This window comes from Plecotus auritus (assembly GCF_963455305.1).
Source record: "Plecotus auritus genome assembly, chromosome: 2".
NCBI classification, from domain to species: domain Eukaryota; kingdom Metazoa; phylum Chordata; class Mammalia; order Chiroptera; family Vespertilionidae; genus Plecotus; species Plecotus auritus.
Genome location: NC_137771.1, coordinates 68,698,092 through 68,722,126, shown reverse-complemented (window position 1 = coordinate 68,722,126; position 24,035 = coordinate 68,698,092). Strand labels below are relative to the sequence as shown.

Here is a 24,035-nt window from a genome sequence, read left to right as displayed (position 1 = left end):
ACAGTAAGATTATTTCCATGTAAGACTGCAGAAAATACAAATGAATCTATAGTTACAGAAAGCAGAAATCAGTTTCCTGAGAATTGGGGATAAAGGGGTAATAGCAAGAGGGTGAGATTACAAAGAAACACAAAAAATTTGGGGGTAAGAGATGTTCACTATGTTGATTGCAGTGATGGTTTCACAGGTGTAGAGGTATGTCAAAACTTAAACTGTTGCCAAAACCGGTTTGGCTCAGTGGTAGAGCGTCGGCCTGCGGACTGAAAGGTCCCAGGTTCGATTCCGGTCAAGGGCATGTACCTTGGTTGCGGGCATGTCCCCAGTAGGGGGTGTGCAGGAGGCAGCTGATCGATGTTTCTCTCTCATCGATGTTTCTAACTCTCTATCCCTCTCCCTTCCTCTCTGTAAAAAATCAATAAAATATATTTAAAAAAAAAAAAAAACTTAAACTGTTTATTTTAAATATGTGCAGTTTATTGTATGTCAATTATATTTCAATAAAGGTGTTGTTGTTTTTTTAAGAAAAAACCTTAATTCCTTTATTTTCTTACTGTATACATGATTATATTTTTCCTTTTATTAAATTCAAGGTTGGCCCAGCTGGCATGGCTCAGTGGTTGAGCGCCAACGTATGAACCAGGAGGTCATGGTTCAATTCCTGGTAAGGGCATGTGCTTGGGTTGTGGGCTCGATCCACAGTGGGGGTGTGCAGGAGGCAGCTGATCGATGATTCTCTCTCACAATTGATGTTTCTATCTTTCTCTTCCTCTCCCTTCCTCTCTGAAATCAATAAACATATATATAAAAAAATTTTAAGGTTGTTCATGAAAAATCATATCCTACTAGAGTTAGAATATCAGGGTCCCAGCCCCCTTACTTAGACAAATCACTTAACCTCTCTGGTCCTTATTTTTTCACCTGTAAAATGAGATTAGACTAAATTGATACATACCCATCTCAATCAATATTTTATGGATCTATAACTAGTAACCTCAGCTCATTATTACATTATGCTGTTCCCAGAATTCAATAGTAAATCAAATCACATTCAGTGATGGGAAAAATGTTTATTACAAAAGTTCAACAATAAACCCCTATAATTGTTGAATATATTAAAATATAAACTATACAGCGAAATGAGCATTGGGTTGGATTTAGAAAGACCTAGTTTCAAAATCCAGCTGGGCTAACTTGCTATGTAACACGAGCAAGTAATTTTAGTTCTCTATGCCTTTTTCACTTCTCACTCTTCTTTTTACATGTAAATAAAGAAAATAAACCAATATATCTTAGGGCTATTGTGAGGATTAGTAAAATAAAAAGATTGAGGTGTTCAGCAGATTCCTGTCCTATAACAAGTGTTCAATAACTGGTAATTAAAATATTAATGATAAAATAGTGCTTTAAAGTATAATACTGCCTAGCCGGTTTGGCTCAGTGAATAGAGTACTGGCCTGTGGACTGAAGAGTCCTGGGTTCAATTCTGGTCAAGGGTACATGCCCGGGTTGCGGGCTCGATCCCCAGTAGAGGGCGTGCAGGAGGCAGCCAATCAGTGATTCTATCTCATCATTGATGTTTCTATTTCTCTCTCCCTATCTGAAAGTATATTTAAAAAATAAAAATAAATTATAAAACTATTTGTATACTTTAGATATTTTTGTAATATACAATGTAAAGTAATATTATTAATATAAATTAAAACAATCACCACTTTAAAAGTATCTCTCTCTATAAATTTTAATAGACAAGAATTTCGTTGTTCATCGTGTATGGGGAAGTTAGGCAAGAATATTTACTGAGCCCTGACTGGTGTGGCTCAGTGGATAGAGTGTCGGCCTGCGGACTGAAGGGTCCCAGGTTCAATTCCGGTCAAGGGCATGTACCTTGGTTGCGGGCACATCCCCAGTAGGGGGTGTGCAGGAGGCAGCTGATCGATGTTTCTCTCTCATCAATGTTTCTAACTCTCTATCCCTCTCCCTTCCTCTCTGTAAAAAATCAATAAAATATATATTTTAATAAAAAAAAAGAAGAATATTTACTGAGTGTCCATGAAGTATAAGCCACATAAAATAATAAATTTTTCATTTTTATTTCATTTAATCTACAGAAGTTAACCAGGAGGCAGAGGGGAGAATAGGGTGCTGGAAGGCAGGGTGGGAGACAGTTATTTTTATATAAGGAAATGAAGAAAATGCTCTTATCACATAAAGAAACATTTTGACAGGGACGTTAGTATATTTTAATTCATAAAACTATTTTTACACAAAATATCAAGCCAAAAATTTCCGACTAAACTAATAAAGAAGTCATTCCTTTAAATTGGCATATAAATAAAGAGAATACAAAATATTTCAAACACCATGCTGTGAATTACATATAATCCCCCAAAGAAAAGATCCAGTAACTACTAAAGAGAAAAAGTTTCAACTAAAACTATAATACCTCATGAATAACTTATACACTTAGAGAGCTTTCATTTGCTTTCCCCTATAGCTCTTTCGAGTTAAATTATCTTTCATCATAACAGAAAAACACACACACACATAACTGACTAGGAAACTTTAAAGTGGTAAAACTTTCTGAATGAAAAACAGGAAGTTTTCATTAATTTTTCCTGCCTGCATGCATTTAGTTCTCATTATCGTTCTCCTAGAACCTTTTCCTCTTAATAAAATTCTACCTATCCTTTAAGCTAGTTTAAATTTCACCTGGTCTCTAAAGCTTATCTTAAAGTGATCACTCTCCTCCTTTGAAGTCCTATATAGCAACTGCCTGTACAATTCACTTAGAAACTGTGTGTGACTTCAAGCAGTTCTGAAATATAATTTGAAGCTTTGCTGGTAACTTCTCATGATTGTCTTAGCAACTGAATTTAGTTTCTAGAGTACCACTGTCAATTCAGTAGTCACTAACCACATGTGGCTATATACATTTAAATTTAACTTAAAAAACGAGTCCCTCAGTTATACTAGTACTACCCCCCAATTCACTATGGCTAGTGACTATCATATTGGACTAGAGGCCCAGTGCACGAAATTCATGCACAGAGTCCCCTCAGCCCGGCCTGCACCCTCTGGCAATCCCGGACCCCTCAGGGGATGTCCAACTGCCTGTGGGATCAGGCCTAAACTGGCAGTTGGACATCCCTCTCACAATCCGGGACCACTTGCTCCTGCTTACCTGCCTGATCACCCCTAACCACTCTGCCTGCCTGCCTCATTGTCCCTAACCACTCACCTGCCTGCCTGATCACCCCTAACCTCTCACCTGCCTGCCTGATCACCCCTAACCACTCGCCTGCCTATCTGATCATCCCTAACCACTGGTCTGCCTGCCTGATTGCCCCTAACTGCCTCTGCCTCAGCCTCCGCTGCCATGGCTTCGTCCAGAAGGATGTCTGGAATGACATCCGGAAGGTCGTTCAGCTGTTCAGTCTAATTAGCATATTACACTTTTATTATTATTATTACCAAAACATATATAATATTTCTGTCATCTCAGGATGCATTACCGAACAAAGCTGTTCTAAAGGGTAATTGCCATGTCCAATTTTTTTGTATATACAATAGTTTTTACCATAATAACTGAATATGGTAGGCACTTCAATATTTAATTTTATAAGGACAAATTACTGTAGTGGCAGAGATGGTCCTACAAACATGTTTTATTTTATTAATAATCTGTTAAAAATTAGAACACATCTTTTAAAATTTAGAACGTATCTCCCAATAAAATGCAACAAGGGCCCACGTGGAAACAAATGACTACTGCTGAGAAGTGGGTGCCACCAGATGCTTTTATATCTGTTTACCCATCAATGCCAATCCCACAATGTATTTATATCCATTACACTCACCTCCTTCACTAATTTATGTTACTGGCCGAAGGCATGTTGTGACCTCTCCTCTATACTCTATGGACAACTAAAAATTATTTTATTAATATTTTTGATTGATTTTGAGAGAGAAACATTGATTTTTTGTTCCACTTATTTATGCATTCATTGGTTGCTTCTTGTATGTGCCTTGACCAGGGATGGAACCGTAACCTTGGAGTATCGGGATGATGTTCTAACCCAGTGGTCGGCAAACTGCGGCTCACGAGCCACATGTGGCTCTTTGGCCCCTTTTGTATTCCACAAAATACCATGGCCTGGGCGAATCTATTTTAAAGAAGTGGCGTTAGAAGAAGTTTAAGTTTAAAAAATTTGGCTCTCAAAAGAAATTTTAATCGTTGTACTGTTGGTATTTGGCTCTGTTGACTAATGAGTTTGCCGACCACTGTTCTAACCAACTGAGCTACCCAGCCAGGGCTAAAAATTTTTTAAGTAATGTAAGGATTGATTTTGATCAGTTTTCTTTGTAATATATTTTTATTGATTTCAGAAAGAAAGGGGGTGGGAGAGAGACAGAAACATCAATGATGAGAATCATCCATTGGCTGCCTCCTGCATGCCCCACACTGGGGGATCGAGCCTGCAATCTGGGCATGATCCCCTACTGGGAATTGAACTGTGACCTCCTGGATCATAGATGGACGCTCAACCACTGAGCAACACCGACCAGGCACTGGTCCGTGGCCAGGCATTGATCACTTTTCTAAAGCTGTAGGTAGTATACTTAGAATTATACGACTCCATTTTGATACAGAATCCTTTCAATAATGCAAGCCCCTAAGTCAGTGGTCAGCAAACTGCGGCTCGTGAGCCGCCGTGGTTTGCCACTGTTGACTAATGAGTTTGCCAACCACTGCCCTAAGTAAACTGCTCTTTTTATATAAAGGAAAGGTTTTTTTTGTGTGTGTGTTTTTTAAGAGAGAGAGAAAGGGAGAGACAGAAACACTGATGAGAGAAAACTATCATACATCGGCTGCCTCCTGCATGCCCCCTACTAGGGATCAAGCCCGCAACCTAGGCATGTGCCCTGACCAGGAATAAAACCAGTAACCTCCTGGTTCACAGACTGACACTCAACCACTGAGCCACACCACCTGGGCACAAAGAAAGGTTTTGAATAAGAACTTTCATTGGTGTCTAGTTGGCAATACCTGTATCATAAAAACTGATCTGGCAGGGTGACTCAATAAACGTCTTAATGCAATTTTTTAAATTAATTTTTAAAAGTTTCTCTAGGAACTATTGAAATGCAGTTATCTGTTTTAACTTCACAATATTGCCACAATTCATTTGGTCATATTTGATTACAATAGTGGGTATACAATAGGCATTCCTATTGCCTGAATTAATAAATTACATCCTGCCCTAGCTGGTTTGGCTCAGTGGATAGAGCATCAGCCTGCAGACTGAAGGGTCCCAGGTTTGATTCCGATCAAGGGCACATGCCTGAGTTGTGGGCTCGATCCCCATTAGGGGATATGCAGGAGGAAGCCAATCAATGATTCTCTCTCATCACTGATGTTTCTATCTCTCTTTCCCTCTCCCTTCCTCTCTGAAATCAATAAAGATATATTTTAAAAAATAAATTACATCCTTGCCTAGATATGAAAAAAACAAAAGAAAACTTGCTGCAAGTATCATCAGATAACAATAAAATGTTAGTATTCAAAAAGTGAACTGTGAAATTCAGATTTGATCATTTTTTCTTGAATTCGGTATCTGTTATTTGTTTCTGCTACTTGAGTAATAGAAAATCTATAGTGAGAGAAAAAATTTCATTTAATTCTACCTTGCTCTCTTGATTATTGAAGTATTTTTATGCTATCTACACATATACTAAATTTAAAAAATTATCTACTTTCCTCAGCTTTTAGCCACTTCTCATTATTACACCAGCTTATTAATTGTAACAGTAAGCCAAGAGTGACAAAAGTTTCTGTTTTACAAAGAGCTGGAATTTGAACTGCTATCCTTTCTTAGCACAACTCCAATAATTAAGCCTAAAAAGATACCCATTCCAGAGCTGCTTATTATTATCACTCATTTCTCTTTCCACAAAATCAAAATAAATAGGCTAATTTGTTATTCCTTACTATTCAAAATGAATTGTTTTTAAATGAGTGCAATAACAGTCAAAGTTTTGATATGGAAAAATTCATTAGACATTTTTTTTAATGAGATTAGATCAATTTTCTATTTAATTTTGAAAAGGAATGCATAAGCTATCATTCTTAGAAATGAGGAATTTTATTCTTTTAGCTTACAGTATTTCAAATTATATGCTCAAGGAATAAATAGGTTTTGTAGTTACTTAAAAAAGCTAGATTTGAATGAATTTTCAAGCTCAAGCAGTTATTCAGCAAGGTAAAAATAATTTCTAAACATACACGACTGGTTCAAAACTCTTTCAAGCATTAAAAGTATCTTGTGTTATCTTTTAAAAAGTAATTTTAAAAGACAGGTTAACAAACTGCTAGTCATAAAAGCATGTAATTAATCCAAAATAATAAAAAATGCCACACACAAACTCTCTCTTTCTCTCTAAACCTGTCCCTACAGTTCCCTAAAGCTGACAATTGAGGATGTCAAGAAAAAAAAAAAAAAGGTTTCATCTAATCTCAGTGGTAGTTAAAATGCATGGTGGCTCAGTTGGTTCGAGCATCATCCTATACACCAAAACACTGCAAGTTCGATTCCAGGTCAGGGTACATACCAGTTGGGGCAAAACAGGAGGTAGCTAATAGATGTTTCTCTCTCACATCAATGTTTCTCTCTCTCTCTCTCTCTCTCTCTCTCTCTCTATATATATATATATATATATATATATCCTATACAATAAAGAAGTAATATGCAAATTGACCATCACTCCAACACACAAGATGGCTGCCCCCATGTGGTCAAAGATGACCACCCCCATGTGGACACAAGATGGCCAGCAGGGGAGGGCAGATGTGGGCGATCAGGCCAGGAGGGGAGGGCAGTTGGGGGAGGAACCAGGCCTGGAGAGGAGGGCAGTTGAGGACAACCAGGCCTGCAGGGGAGGGCAGTTGGGAGGGACAAGGTCTACAGGGGAAGGCAGTTGGGGGGCACCAGGCCTGCAGGGAGGGCAGTAACGGGTGACCAGGCTGGCAAGGGAGGGAAGTCAGGGGTGACTGGGCCAGCAGGGGAGGGCAGTTGGGGGTGACCAGGCTAGCAGGGGGGGCGGCCAGTGAGGGGCAACCAGGCGGGCAGAGGGGGGCAGTAAGGGGCAACCAGGCTGGCGGGAGGGGGAAGTTGGGGGTGACCAGGCCAACAGGGGGGACAGTACGGGGCAACCAGGCTGGGGGGGGCAGTTAGGGGCGACCAGGCCAATGGGGGGTGGGGCAGTTAGGGGCGACCAGCTGGCGCGGGGGGGGGGAGGAGTTAGGGGTGACCAGGCTGGCGGGGGGGGGGGGCAGTTGGGGGTGACAAGGCCAGCAGTGGGGGCAGTTAGGGGCGATCAGGTAGGCAGGCAGGTGAGCAGTTAGGAACCAGTAGTCCCGGATTGTGAGAGGAATGTCTGACTGCTGGTTTAACCCGATGTCGGACATCCCCCGAGGGGTCCCAGATTGAAGAGGGTGCAGGCTAGGCTGAGGGGACTCCCATGCATAAATTTCGTGCACTGGGCCTCTAATATTCTATATATTAATGCTGTTCAACATGACAGCCACTAGGCACATGTGACTACTGAGCACTTAAAATGTGGCTAGAGTGACTGAAGAATTAAATTTTAATTTAAAATTTAAAAGTTATATGTGGCTATTGGTACTGCATTGAATAACAGTTACAGACTAGCAAATGAACACAATTAGGTACAATAACCTCCAACAGTGCTACACAGGAGCCACCCAAGTGTCTATCAACAGATGAGGCGATGAACAAAATATAGTACAATGAAATGTTATTCAGGCTTAAAAAGGAAGGAAAGTCTGACATGTTATAACAGGGGTCCTCAAACTTTTTAAACAGGGGGCCAGTTCACTGTCCCTCAGACCGTTGGAGGGCCGGACTATAGTTTAAAAAAAAAACTATGAACAAATTCCTATGCGCACTGCGGGCCCGGGACGAGTCGGCTGCTAAGCAGGACAGGCAGCAGCACCCGGTGGGCCGGATAAATGTCCTTGGCGGGCCGCATGTGGCCCGCGGGCCGTAGTACATGAATGAACTTTGATGACATATGCTAAGTGAAATAAGCCAGTCACAAAAGGACACATACTGTATGATTCCACTTATGTCAATTTGATACAGACAGAAAGTACAAAAGTGTTTGTCATGACCTAGGGAAAGGGGTAAAAGACAGTTAGTAATAAACTAGGGGCCTAGGGCACAAATTCGTGCACCTCGAAAGGAACTGTGGGCCGCGAAGATGTGGTGGGCAAAGGGGCAAGTCTCGGTTCATTCTGAACACCCCCCACCCGGGCCCTCCCGCTGCGGCTTCCAGTCCCGTCTGTCAAGCAGCCCCACTCCCGCCACCACTGCTCCCACGCACTGATGGCGCTGGCCCCACTTGCACCCGCTGACGGTGCGGAGCGATTGGGGCCGGCGCCAGCAGCAGGTGCAAGCAGTGGCTGCCAGCCCCGATCACCCCTCAGGAGCAGCGGGAGGTGGAAACCCTGAGGGGAGGTGGAAACCCTCAGGGGCGATCGGGGCTGGCAGCCATTGCTCACACCCGCTGATGGCACCGAGCGATGGGGACCGGTGCCAGCCGCCTGCAGCAGGTATGAGTGGCAGCTCTGGCACCAGCTGCAGGTGCGAGCGGGGCTGGCACCAGCAGAAGGTGCGAACACCGGGCGGGACCAAAGAATTTTCAGTAACCACCAGAGGCTCGCCCCAAAGACAGGGACCAGCGCCTCACCTTGGTCTGGCGCTCCCACTCACCTGCTCCACTATCTCACCACAGCCAATGCCTGCCATGTTCCGCACGTGCCCCCTGGTGGTCAGCACATGTCATAGCGACCGGTTATTCAGTTGTTTAGTTGTTCAGCCGTTCAGTCTATTTGCATATTAGGTTTTATATATAGAGAGAGATATAGATGGGTACAAAGTGTCAGCTTTACAAGATGGAAAGAGTTCTGGAGATGGATGGTGATGACAGTGAATATACTAGTACTTAACGTCACTGAACTGTACACTTAAAAATGATTAACACAGTAACTGTGTATTTTACAATTAAATTTTTTAAAGCATCACATTTAAACAAGTAAATACTTCTGATAGCACAGCTAACTGGAAATCTAAAGTCACCAATAAAGGAAATAAAGTGCTTTTCAGAGATAGAAACATCAGATTTACTGAGAAAAAGTTACAGTAACCCCATAATGAATCAAGTTTTACTACATTACCACAACATGACAAAGAGCTAAGCATTTTACTTATACAGTATCTACCTGAATAGAATATATTGGTGCTCTTTTAAGAACTCACAAGGCTAGAAAAAGTAGTGTTAAACGTGAAGTGTAGTGTTTTGATGCTTGGTTTGGTTTTAGGCACTAGTAATAGAGCTGCGGTTGAGGAAGTCATATATTGAACAACTAGAAAAACTAAGCAAAAATATAGTCAGTTATTTGTTAATTGTATATAGTTATTTCTAACTTTCTTAGAAGATAAGACTAACTATTTCAGAGGCAGGGTGTAGCATAACCTTGCTGTGCTCTCAGGTGATAAAGAGCATAGCACGGTAATACTAGGGTAGTGATGAGAATACCACCATTAATAACTCATGCACAAAAGAGGAGGATAAAATTATCATAGATAACAAAAACAAAAAAGGTCATCCTTTTCCTCATAAATCTGAATGTATTTAGGCCCAATACTCTGATCACTAAATGTTAAAATATTACAACAAAATATTTTAGGGAAGTTGTTAGGTGCTACATAACCAATCACTAAACTTATCAAAAATGTATCTTAAGTAAAATTTTTCTTGATTATATGCTATGAATATATTCATATATTCAATGAATACACTTTTCTTAGCAGAATTTTAAGGATTGTCCAATTTGTCAAAAGCTTTTGAGGCAGATAAATATTATCTTAAAATTAGAAATAGCATTTGCAAAGATACAAGCTATCAAGAAGCAGTGTACTAGTTCCAAGGACTGCAAATAGTTTAATATCAGAGTGGAAGATGCATAAAGAGAAAAATCTGAAAAGACTGATAAGGGCCAGATGATTGAATGTCATATATATTTTATTCTACAATCAATAATAAGTTACTAAAAGGGTTTAAGCAGGGGAAGTGCTTCTTAACCTGTATTCCCTTCTCAGAGAAGAGCCCCTATCACTAGTTGACAGGAGAGTCCTTGCAGCCATATTAGCACATGTTGGTATGGAGAACTCCATTCCTCCATTGTCACAGTTGACTAGATAAAGGGGTACATGTTCTGTATGGTGTCAGATTTTCTCACTCAATCTCTATATATAAAAAGCCTAAGCGACCGAACGACCAGATGATTGAACCAGTCGCTATGACACGCACTGACCACCAGGGGGCAACGCAGGCGCTGTCCCCTGGTGGTCAGTGCGCTCCCATAGCAGGAGCGCCACTCAGCTGACCAACGGGTGCCAGACGCAGGATTCATGGCTGGCAAGTGCCGCTGTGGCAGTGTGAGCCTCTCCTGATCAGAACTGACTGGGCGCAAGCTCGCAGCAGGCGCAGCGGGGCCAGGATGAGCAGGAGAGGCAGGTGGGAGCAGCATGCAAGAGCTGCAGGCAGCATTGGACTGCCGGTTTCAGCCCAATCCCCGCAGGCCACACTGAGGGACCCCAACAGTGCACGAATCCATGCACTGGGCCTCTAGTAATTTATAATTGTGGCACTGAACAAGTGAGTCAGTTAGCTCTGGGCACTGAACTTGTAGATTAATGTAATTCAGAAGTTAAGAGTGCCACTTAGGGACAACATAAAAAGACAATCAATATACAGAGGAAATGTAAAGAAGTATACATACTTAAGAAGAGATATGAGAACATGTAGCCCTACAGAGAAAGAAAGCCTCTATTTTCCTACTTAGTCCTCATGGGACCTGACTATATACCCTACCCTTGATTAAGTGAAATGTCCCTGTAGCTTTCCAATAAATCCAATTGTTGTTTAAGCTAATTTAATTGGATTTATATTCCCTACAACCCTGACACAAAACAAGGTGATTAATTCTGGTGGTTAATCTGAAGAATTAGAGAAAAATAGGCTAAAAGGGAAGAACATTTAAATTAAAAAAGAATTATCAAAAGAAAGCAATAGTAGCAAATAAAGATAGATATGATGAATGAAAAGTAACCAATATTTTGCAGCGTTCATGAAGCTTAATTTAAACAAGAGACTTTCAGGAACCTGAGGCAGTATAAATTGCCTCCAAGGACTAGAATGAACAAGTGGTCAAGGGTGCTTTTAAGAATAATTTCAACAGAATAATGGGACAGAAGTCATATCTGAATAAGTTAAGAAATAAATGATAGAAAATAAATACAACTAAGAACTTCTTTAAAGGAGTGTGATGATTAAAAGAAGTCTGAGGGAATAACAATATTAAAGAAAAAACATAATAATACTTATAAAAAGAGAGAGATGTGAACTTATCTCTAGGCAGAGTTAAGGGAGAATGAAAGCCCCATTCAGTCCAGGAGAGTATAGCCTTAGCAAGGTCAAACAACTTTTCCTTAAACTTGAATTAAATAGAAGAAGAAAAAGATGGTTAAAATGCCAAGACTAAAGAGAATAAATAAGAGAAGTTCAGGAAACTCTCAATGAATCCTATGTGACATTCAGTAGAGGCAGTGAGTAGGTGAGTGATTTGCTGAAAACTAAGGAGGAGGAATTGGTTGGATGACTTAAGAAAATATAAAAGGTTTGAGCCACAATTGGGGAATGAGACTTAACAAGAGGTTAACTCAAATATCTTACTATCCCAAGGCTTCAGGGGATGCAACAAAAAATAGAAGAAACACAAACTGGTACTATAAGAGAAAAATGAGCTACTAATGATTTATGTAAAAACTAGAGGCCCGATGCATGAAATTCATGCAAGAGTAGGCCTTCCCTCCCCCGGCTGCCGGCACACCGGCTTCCCTCTGGCACCCGGGACTCTGGCACCTGGGACCCGGGCTTTCCTCCGGCTGCCGGCAGGAACCCAGGACCCAGGTTTCCCTTGTAGTCCCAGCTTCGTCCGGAAGGTCGTCCAAAAGTATGTCTGGTCTAATTAGCATATTATGCTTTTATTATTATAGACTAGAGTGCGGTGCACAACATTCGTGCACTGGGGGTGAGGGGGTCCCTGAGCCCAGCCTGCACCCTCTTGCAGTCCAGAACCCCTTGGGGGATTGTCAGCCTACCGGGCCTAAGCCGGCAGTCAGACATCCCTCTCACAATCCGGGCTCTCACAGTCCAGGACCCCTCGCTCCTTACCACCTGCCTGCAAGCCAGCTGTGAGCAAGGCTTCTGGCTGAGTGGTGCTCCCCCTGTGGGAGCACAATGACCACCAGGGGCAGCTCCTGTGTTGAGTGGCTGCCTCCTGGTGGTCAGTGTATGTCATAGTGACTGGTCATTCCACAGTTCTATTTGCATATTAGGGTTTTATTATATAGGATTACTTCAGATATAACTTATTACATAACCTAGTATGATGTAATCTTAACTTCTAACTTATAAAAATTAAGGCTATTCAGAAATATTTCTCTCCTAAAAACTGAAGTGTCATCTTAAATTTACATTATAAGATATATATTTCAAAATAATACTTTAAAAATTATAAAATAACTCAGTTCTTTATTTTACTCCATATTAAAAAATCAACTTCAAATGTATTGACTTATATGTAAAAACAAACAAAAACCTTCAAAACAGTAGAAAATTTGGTGACTATCCCAGAGTAAGGAACAACTTCTTAAACAGCAAATACAATAAAAGAAAAGATGAACAAATCTGACTAAAATTAAAAAAATTTTTTTTTTCATGTAGAAAGCACAGCAATGACAAAAACTCCATTTAGGATTCCAGGTTTGTCAATATCAGTAAATTCAGCAAGAGAATAGTAATTTCTGGTTTATAACCAATATTAAATCTGACCAACTCCAGCACTTTATTGACAAGCTATGCAAATTATCAGAATAACCAATTCACATATAATTCTATACTTGGAATATAATGCCCTTCAAATAAAAGAATAAAATATTAAAATAAATAAAAAGTATTTTTCAAGGAACAGATTTGGAAAAGGAAAAATGAGCAATTGATGAACTACTTACACATATGGAATTTTAACAATTTCTTTGCTTCTAAATTCATTCTTTGAGTCAATTAACATTGAGTGTTTAGTATGTGTTAAGTGATGCAATATTTTATACAACTTTCTATGATTGTTCATTTGGATAACTGAATCTGCAGATCATAAACTCAGTAACTTTACCCTTTCTATACCAAATCTAAAATAGATGTTAAGTGCAGGCTTGCTGATCACAATGATGTAAATGATTCTGAGTATTTGCCATAAAGGTAAAACATTTAAAACTGTCCCTCCCACCTGACCGGGATGGCTCAGTGGTTGAGCTTCAACCTCTGAACCAGAAGGTCACAGTTTGATTCCTGGTCAGGGCACATGCCTGGGTTGTGGGCTTGATCCCCAGTGTGGCCATGAAGGAGGCAGCCCAATCAACAATTCTCTCTCATCATTGATGTTTCCATCTCTCTCTCCTTCTCCCTTCCTCTCTGAAATGTATTTAAAAAAAAAAAAAAAAGGAAAAATAGTAAGTAAAACTGCCCCTCCCAAAAACTCCCTAAAAAAAGTGAAGACAAGTTACAAACTGAGAAAAGGCAGTCAAAATATACACAAAAGATTAACATGAATATAAAGAATGCTTAAAAATCAACGAGAAAAACAGAAATATCAGCAAGAGACATGAATAGGAATTTAACTGAAAACAAAAAGGTCAGTAAATATAAAAAGAAATGTTCTACATCAGTGATCAGGAAAATGCAAATCAAGACCACAATGATAGAGCATATTACACTCTTCTGATTTGTAAAAATTAAAGCATAGTATCAGATGTCGAAGATTGGATACGGATCTTTTTATCACATATATTGCTGATCTATATATATATGTATATAAAATAGAGAAATATGATAATTAACCAGGATGCCATAATGGGTCAGCCGGACAGGAGGAGGTTGCGTGTGCAGCGTCGGGGGTGGGGCGGCAGGGGCCTCTGCGCTCCTGCGCTGGGGGAGGGCCTGATCAACAGCGGCTGCGCTGCTTCAAGGGCCGGAGAGGGAGGCAGGGCCAGACCGGTGACTCAAGGGTGGGCAGTGCCACGCGAATCGCGTGCTGGGCTTCTAGTCTATATAATATCTATGTAATAAAAGTTTAAGCGACCGATACAACAGAATGACCAGAATGACTGGTCACTATGATGCACACTGACCACCAGGGGCAGACGCTCAATGCAGGAGCTGCCCCCTAGTGGTCAGTGCGCTCCCACAGGGGGAGCGGCCGCTCAGCCAGAAGCCAGGCTCACAGTTGGTGAGTTCAGTGGCAGTGACGGGAGCCTCTTCCACCCCCATGGCAGCACTAAGGAGCAGTGAGCTGAGCAGTAAGGAGCCTGCTGCTAAGGAGCAGCAAACCGAGCGGTAAGGAGTGAGCAGGCGAGCGGTAAAGAGCAAGGGATCCCAGATTGCAAGAGGGCGCAGGCCAGGCTGAGGGACACACACACACACACACACAGCATCCCCCCCCCCCCCCGGCCCAAACACACCCCCAGTGAACAAATTTTGTGCACCAGGCCTCTACTATGAATATAAATTGGCTCAACCACATTGGGAGCTAGACATCATCTCCTATAGTTGGGCATTCACCTACCCTATGAGGCAGCAAGACAATGAACATAAAATTTAAGATGATGATAAGCTTGGTTGACGAAAGGTTGACAAAGGGAGATGAAAAGGAGAAAAACCATACGTAGGTTAAGTTCCTAGCTTTTGGGGGGAGATGGGGAATGGATGTCCATGGGTGCTCATTATAATGATAGATAATGATTAATCCAATGCAGTGTACCTAAGGTTTAATAAAAGAAAAAAATTCCAAAAATGTTATGAAATTTGTTCAGTAAAAATTCTGGAACAGGCATAACAAGCACTTCTGTAGATATTTACTAAGCTAAAGATTATAGGAAAGGGAAAACAATATGATTAATGTATAAAGATATGTTATTCTTCACATGTATTGGGTGGTAAATTTGTCTTCTATATCTAAAATAAATTCCAAATGCTGCCTCCATAACAACTTTCCAATAAATTAAGGTCTTTGTAAGCCAGGACAATAAAGCTTAATCAATTAGAAAAAAGTAATCACTGCCAAGTTTCTAAAATAGATAAATCCCAGTAATGGTATATATGAAGTAATTCTTGTGTATCAATTTATCTTCATAATATAACACTAATATTTACCTTCCAATCTAAGGTATTTATTATCATCAAATACACTCCTCCTAGGCTTTTCTGTTCTTTATTTTTAACAGACAATATTTATGTACATAATGTTACACAAATTTTTTGTTTGATTGTGAAAAACTGAATGTGACAATACAGCTAGTTCCAAGTAAGGTTTCATTAGATAAAAATAAGAGAAACTGAGTGTGTCAAAATAAATACTCTCTATTCTGCTTTTCTAAGATATTAGAAGTTATTTTTTCATTAGTATGTTTTTCCTATTTAAAATTTTAAGTATCTTTTAAAGCTTTTAACTAGTTTTTAATTTTCTAACTTTGCTGCCAAGTTTGAACTCTGCTGTATATCAAAAGTTAATATTAAATGTCATATGATTTTTTCATACTCTAATTAGAATAAAATTGGTTTTTGAAATTGAATAGACATTTGACAATTGTTCAACACAACACATTTGCCTTGGAAATGATGCAGAATTAACTATTCTATTCAAATATCATTTATGCTTCTGGAAGCAACATTATTTTCACTTCTATAAACTACTCCACTCTTCCCATTTCTTTGAAAGTATAACACATAGGAATAAACTGATAAAAGGCATGAAAATTAATTGTTGCCAAATTTGAAAAGCAGAAAAGGAAAACTCAAGGAATCAGATGCAAAGCCCTGGAATAAACAGAGAATGCCTACAAGGTGCGCCTACCTATCTTTATTTAAACATTGATTAAATAGGAATAGTAGGGAGTTGTAGGAGACTACAACTAGTATCTATTACACTAATTAGAAACGACAGAAAAACATGATCCATTTTAGAGTCATCACTTTATAACACTAGTTTCAGCAGAGATGTTTACCTAAGTAGGCAATAAAAAATTGAGAAATTTATTTAAAGATATGCCTTATTTAATAAAGTATGCAGATTTCTTTAAGAGTAGCAAGAATCAAATCTAAGCTGAAAACCATATCATACTAATTTATTGTTCAGAGTCTATGCTATGTATCATTGTCTATTACTAAGTCCACACTGTACTCACCACTTGTTTTTCTTCTTAACTGTATCTCAAAGTACTGACTCACAATCAAAACATTTTGAGATTAAAAAAAGTCAACAAAGCTACTTAGATCTGCTTATCTATAACTAGTGGCAAAAAAATATTTCAACCTATAGCTATTCATATCTTAAAACTCTGTGAACCTCATTTCTCTTTTAAAATTCTAGTAAGTAAAATGAGATAAAGGGAGGAAAAAATCAAATCAATATGTTGAACATTTTAAAATTAAACAACTTAGTATATTAAATATATCTCAATAAAAAAGGAAAGGGGGAAACAGACTCAATTATGGGGCTTATAAGTTGGAAAAGTTTGTCAGTTATCTCTGAGTGAGAACTATGAGCACATTTTTTTGTGTGTGCTTCCTACATTTTCCAAATTTTCTACAATGAACATGCATCACTTTTATAACTTGAAAAAATTGTGAAGTCTATCTTACCCATCCTGCCTACATTCCCAACAACACACCTGGAAATTTCAATCCGCCCAACACAGAGTCCTTTCCAGCATCACGGCAAAAGTTATATGCCACCTCCCAATTTCCCATCAAAGGATAAAATAGCAATATGCTGTATGTAGATGTAATATAACTAGAGCATAAATCCCTTTTGAACTTGTCAAGGGAGTATTTTTTGAGACAAAAGATTAGAAATGTAAATTGAAAAAAACAACAACAAAGTAATTTCTTATGTCAATGATTATAATCAAGTTCTCTTAGAACAGTCAAGACATTTCTCATCCTAGGTGAAAACTGGTGTCTTCTCATCAATGTACTGAGTATCTACTAAATGCAAACACATAGCTTGGCTATACATAAGCTTAAATTTTTAAAGCTACTTGTATCTAATGGATAGTCTACAGAGAAATGTAAAATCTTTAGAAGGTTTTAGGCAAACATTTAACAACTTTCATCAGAATCAATAATTTTTAAGTGAAAAAAACCTGCAAAAACTTATTGGTACTGTTATTCCTTGTAGAACATGACACCTATTCACCATAATAAAGCACTGTCAAATTACAGACTACCAAACAGAATGTGAAAATCATTTTCCCTTGTTATAGAGGTGTCTAACAAGTAGTCTGAAGTTTATACTAAAGTTAACTCTGGTTAATTACATGTTTGGCCAATTTTTACAAAGTTTACACATCTACCACATTGGAATGCAAAACATTTATGGACCCACAGAACTGTGGCAGCTTAAAGAATAGTGTAGTGGGCAAACATATAGATCTGAATTCAAACTCAGTGTTACAATGCAACTGTGGAGCATCCCTGAACTTAATTTCTTGATCCGTAAAATAGAAATACCCACCCACCTTACTGAACTATTATTGTAAAGAATAAGGTGTACTGGCCAAAACCGGTTTGGCTCAGTGGATAGAGCGTCGGCCTGCGGACTCAAGGGTCCCAGGTTCGATTCCGGTCAAGGGCATGTACCTTGGTTGCGGGCACATCCCCAGTAGGGGGTGTGCAAGAGGCAGCTGATCGATGTTTCTCTCTCATCGATGTTTCTAACTCTCTATCCCTCTCCCTTCCTCTCTGTAAAAAATCAATAAAATATATTTAAAAAAAAAAAATTAAAAAAAAAAAAAAAAGAATAAGGTGTACTGGATTATAGGATACCAAGTACAATGTCTGACATACAGCAAATAATCAATAAATGTTACTGTTTTACTCTCTTCTATAAAGTAAAAACCATATCTTGTCATTTTTATATCCTTCAACATGGCTTTAGTAGGTACTCAATAAATGTTTATTTAAATGAATCTCTATAATTTAAGGCTAACTACTTCAACCTCCACTTGAGCAAGTCACCTCTACTAAATAAATTCTGCTGAGAATGGAACTTCAGATTCCCAGCACTTTATCAGGCATTTTGATGGAGATGAATCTCCATTAATTGACAAGGTAACTTTATTAGTATGTTAATATTTGGGTCTGAATTCTATAAAATTTGCCAACATTTTCATTTTGAGATTCTTTATATAGTTTTCATTTATCCAGTTTCCTTGAAAATAAACTTTAACTTCTTTGGCCTCACAAAACTATCTCATTAAGTTTCCTACTACATTTCAAATTTAAAAAAGAAAAGAAATTTTCAATTAATTTTATATTTCTAAATAGCCTATTTTAATTTTTACTACAGCAAATAAATGTTCTTCCTTACACTTTGAAGTCTCTAGCCATCAAAGTTTGTGTGTAAACATTATTACATAGAAATATTATAGTAATTAACAAGACAAAGTACTGTGGTTTTAGATTTCCTTTGTCTTCCTACAACCAAAGGTTATCAATAATCCAACTCCAGTTCAAGTACTAAACTATTGCAAATTCTGCAATATAATTTGAAAAATAATTTGAAAATGTTAAATACATAATGTTTCAAAATAAACATCAATTTCATTAAAAGTAGGTAACATGTAACTTTCAGAGTGAAACAAGAATTCCTGAGACAAGATATGGCAAAGTAGCAGTTTTTAACTACTAAACATAAATCTTCAAACTTAGGACATAAATTACCATTTAAATACTTAAAATAGCTTGGCAGAGAAGCATTAAGATCTTCATACTAAATGACCTTTTAATTTAAATAAATTCAAACTTAGAAGTGTTTAAAAAAATTGGTTCTACTAGCAAGTTTGATAAATATTTAGTTACTGTAGACTAGTTTCTTGACCTGATGAAATAAAATGTTTGAATAGATGGAAGTGCCCGGTGAGACAAATTTTATCACCATTTATCTTAAGTGCTGATATAATTAATCTCAGTTATTTTAATAAACATGATACAGTTCAAATGCATTAGAAATGAGAGTGAAATACACTAAGAAAAATGCCCTGGGTATATATGACAACTTGTAAGGTAACACTTAATAAAAACTATTTTTTTTCTGGGTTACATTTTAGTTTATTTAAACTAAAGTCTAACTTTAGATGTTTTCTTACTTTGGTCCCATTTTAAAACAGTCATATTTAAAATTTCTTATTTCTCTAACTTGCTTCCTTGTTATTGTCAAAACTGATATTATTAAAAGTTCCCAAACGTTATATTTTAATACACATAAAAATGTTTTCAGGCCCAGTGTCTTTCATGCCAACGTCTATAAAATACCAATTAGGATGCCAAATATTATATAATTCTGAAGCCACTCCATTCAAAGAAAAATGCTCCTGTCATTTTCATGTTGTTGTTTTTTTTTCCTGAATAGGAACCTATTCATATTTCAAGATTAGGCAATGGAATGCATTTCCGATTGTGCCTCAAACAAACTTCATTTTAAAAGCTCATATAAATTAATAAAACAATAAATTTCATTCATTTCGCAAATGTGGTATGCTGTATGACCTCCTTATAAAAGGCTAAGAATAATTAATATACTATATAGCAACATATTCAATTATACGAAATTCAGCTTTGCATTTCCAGAGGATTCCAAGTTTGCAACAGTTCATTGGTATATCTTGCTGAAATCTCTATTTCTGTGGAGGAAATACCAAGTATTATAATAATACTTTCAAACTTACATCTTGCACTTACACCTTGCTTATGCAGAGATCTATTGAAAAATACACTTGAAAGGCAAAAAAAATTTAGAAGCGGTTGCAATAATTTTGACATCAAGAATCAATCCTTCAGTGTCTAAACTCAGTCTTAACTGTTCAACGCACTAAATAAATATATCATCTTTTTCTTCTCTTAGAAATCTATAGACTATATTTAAACAAATCCAAATAAGTTTAAGTCAAAAAACAGGCATGAAATTTTAATCCAGATGTAAACATCTCTGGAAAACTCCAAAGTAATGAAAACTAAATCCAACAGGGTAGTGTAGAGACCTGAAAACAAAAACTGTGCCTACATGGATCAAATATTTAGCTGGAAATAGGAAACAATAATATTGCTACTGGACATGGACTTAATTAAGGGACCCAATTTGTTCTCATCTCCTGCAGGCATGCAGTGCCTTAGCATTTTCCCTTAGTCGACTGCTTTCTCATTTGTAAACAACTTCTGTAGCTTTTTTTCTGGTGTTCAAACGGGAGGGAAAATGAAAGTCTGAAAAGCATCTAAGCTTCCGAATCTGAGCACGGAGTCGCTGAGAAGGGGGATCCCATATATCACTTAGTAAAAATAGAAAGAAAAAAAGGTAGCCCCCGAATTAGAGAAAAGAAATACAGTCACCTGAAGAGGTTGGTGAAGTAAAGTCAGCCTTCAGTAAGACACGTTTTAAAAAAAAACCACACACACACACGAAGTTGTCTGGGGGCTGGAAGTTATGGGGGCGCTCTTTGTGCGAAGTCTGAGGGGAAGGGGAGGGACGAGAAAACAGCTTGGGAGTCATTCAAAGGAGTTAGAGCAGCGGAGTTCGGGCGCAGGCGGGGCGGGGCCGAGCGGCGGAGAGAGGGGGCGGCGGGGCGGCAGCCCACCGCTCTGACACCCGGGAGGGGGCGGGGAGCGGGCCGCCCGGGGCCGGGAGAAAGCGGACTGCGGCCGCAGGCAGAGATGGGGTCCCTCTGGTAGGTGATTAAAGCAGTGGCGAACCGGCCACTGGGCGGGGGAGGGTCCGGCTCCCGAAGGAAGCGGCTCCCGAGAGACATCCCCAAGTTCCCGCACTTAGCGGGCTAGGGGCGCGGCGGCCGCAGGGTTTCCATGGGCCCCCGACCCAGGTTTCCCCCTCTGCTCCCCGCCAGCGCCCCGCATCCGGGCCGCGGCCCTTACCTGGAGCTCCGTGAGCAGGATCTCCCCCAGTTCGGGGTTGGACGCCATTGCACTCCGCTCTGGACTCCGCACCTGGACGCGACCGCCGCTCGCGAAGGGAGAAGGCGGGACGGGACCGGGGAGGGGGGTGAGGAGCGGAGAGAGAAAGGGAAAACACACACAAAAAAAACTTAGGGACTCATGGAGGCGCAGCCCCTGCTGGCGGCGCGGCTTATTTCGCCCGGTTCATGGAGAGCGGCGGGGAGCGAGGGCACTCATAGCGGGCTCCCCCTCGCCGCCGCCGCCGCCGCCGCCGCCGCCGCCGCCCTCCCGCGCCGACTCCGTCCGCCCAGTCGCTCCCTCTGGGCGACGCCTGGAGCCGCCTCTAGCCTCTCGTTGTGGGGCGCAGCGGCCGCGGCTGTATGCTCCTCCTGTCGCACCATTTAGCTGTCACTGCGTCGCAAAAGCGGCCTCACTTGGCGGCTGCCAGGACACGTGACGGCCTGGGTCGCTGCTTCGCGCCTGGCGGGAAAGGTGGGGCGGAGGGGACCCTGAGTGGGGCGGAGCGGCTTCGACCTGAGTGGGGGGCTGCCTGTGGACCCGGACGGGGTGAGAATGAGAGGAGAGCGCTGGGCTCGCGTCTCGGGCGGCGGGAAGAGGAAGAAGAAAACGCGCCCGTGCTCTTGCTTCGTTCAACGGCCCCCATGGGGAACGCCAGAGCTCGGAGCCTCCTCGCTCTATTTTGTTTGCTTTCTCCCCAGCCGACTTTCTCGTTTCTTGCTGAAGGTTACGCCTAACGTAAACGGTCCTCTTTCTAACTTCCACAATCCGAAGAGTTTCGGAACTCAAACTGAATAGATTATACCCCTGCCCCCCATCCACCCCAGCTATTAATCATGCTTTTTTGCCCCCTCCCCCTCCCGCCTTTAGACCAGTAAGGTGCACAGGGCTCAACTGGGGTGTGGTCTGCACTTCTTAAGAAACATAGCAGCTCGCGATATCTGGCAACTTTTAACACGCAGTCTTTTTGAGAGAGATCTTTTCCCAAGCGCTGAATTATGGTTTTGTCGGTGGAACTCCACAGAATTTAGGATTTAGTTAGCTGGCTTCTTGAACTGTTTTTAACTGAAGTTAAACTGAAGGAGGCGGGGCGGGATAAAAGCCAGGAATGGGAAAAAGCCAACTCTCCTTGGTGTAGTAAACATCCAAGCTAGCCTGTTAGTGACATATAGCTAAATAGTGTAAATTTCGGTTTTAAAAAAATGACTATAGTATTTAGGAATGCCAATAAAGTCTCCAGCAGGTAGCTTTTGTTTTGTCTGAGCACTGAATAGATATTATTCTAGGCAACTGCCTACCTTTAGATTATCTGAGGCTGAAATACAATGGCTTTGTTAAAAGCTACTTGGAAAAAGTGATAGGGATTCGTTAGATAGCTACTTCAATAATGACTTAGTTGGCATACTTCTTAAGAAGTATGTATACCATTATGTACTTGTCTTACACTCTGTGTAAGATCTGTTGGACTGATGCTGGGACTTAATGCTTATCTTTTTGTCTTCTCAAGTCTCATGCATTAATTTGACAAACATTTGTCGAAGGTCTAGACTTCTGTGACCAGATTTTCTGAACTCCAACTCATGACATGTGAAAAAGAATTTTTCTGGTGTGTATTTCAAAAGTTTACAGCTATTTATATGTTTAATGCATTGCCTTGGTTGAAAATAGTAATTAAAATATATGAAGTAACAACTCTTGGAAAAGCCAGATTATAAATGTCCTCCCTGGTAACTAAGGGCCAGACAGTGAGTGTTCTAAGGCCCTGGAGTTAACAGCTAGGATTACAAAAGAGTTCTTGTCCCTGGAGTGGTTGAGTCCTTTAGAGAAACAGACTGATGTCCAAACCAATCTGTTTCAATAATGCAATTTTAAATGGTAGGAATGAAATGTTAGGGGAGCACTGCATGTGATAAAATATACATAACAAAACTTACCATCTTAACAATTATAAGTGTACAATTCAGTGGCATTAAATGCATGCAAATGTATTTTGCTTATTTTTTGCCTTGCCTTATTCCAGAATTGATTTAATATTGCTGGCATGCACATAGTAGGTGCTTAACAATGATGGAATTTAAAATGACCTATGTAAAGGACTGAGAAATACAGTCAATGGGTATTCTTTTTAAAAATAAATTTAGATACAATACAGAAAACATTCACGTTTTTAGCACCATGGAGTTTTAGCCTAATTCTTATAAGTAGGGGGGAAAAAAGCGTAATTTGCTTAGCTAATTAGGAGCATGGCAATTTAGTGGCAGAAATGGAGCCTAGAACCTAAATCTAATTGCCAGTCCTGTGTTTCTTTTAATCTGTCCTAGACCATGCCGCTATAAGTACTTTAAAATAGAATCCTCATTTAAATGGAACTCAAAGCATTATATACCCCTAAAATTTTTTTACCATAGAAAAACGCTTCAAATTTTACTTATTTCTAGTGCTAAAACAAGTATTGATAATAATTTTAATTGTATATATCACATGTAAATGTAAACAACAAAAATAAAAGTTTTTAAAGTTACAGGAATTATTTCTGAGATCAGTTATGCTGGGAAAAGTAGTATAATACAAAAGGGAGACCAAGACAAAATGAAAACTGATTGATAATTTGGAAAATGTAATGGTTTAAGCAGTAATTAGTTTAATTTAAGCTAAAAACTACTACTCATCTCATAGTCTCTGTTCAGGGCCAAGGTAAGGGGAAGTAATAGTACGTGGAACATATCAGAATGAAGCACACTTGAAAAAGTTTTCATGGAAACTCATATCGTGTTGATTCAGACGAGTTGTATTCAGTCCCTATTTGCAAGTGTTTTTAGGGAATCCTAAGTGTAGTTCAGCTGAAGTTATGTTCTAATTTATATTACCAATAA

At 39.6% G+C, this 24,035-nt stretch overlaps 1 protein-coding gene across 1 annotated transcript in view; it reads right to left on the bottom strand.

Annotated features, from left to right (window-relative positions):
* PKN2 (protein kinase N2) overlaps positions 1-21,543 on the bottom strand; it is a 154,866-nt gene extending 133,323 nt beyond the window's left edge. The window contains exon 1 of the mRNA XM_080652235.1: positions 21,124-21,543. Coding sequence (XP_080508361.1) covers positions 21,124-21,171 — 48 coding nt within the window. The 5' untranslated portion in view covers positions 21,172-21,543. The remainder of the gene's footprint in view (positions 1-21,123) is intronic.
* Between the last annotated feature and the right edge of the window lie 2,492 nt (positions 21,544-24,035).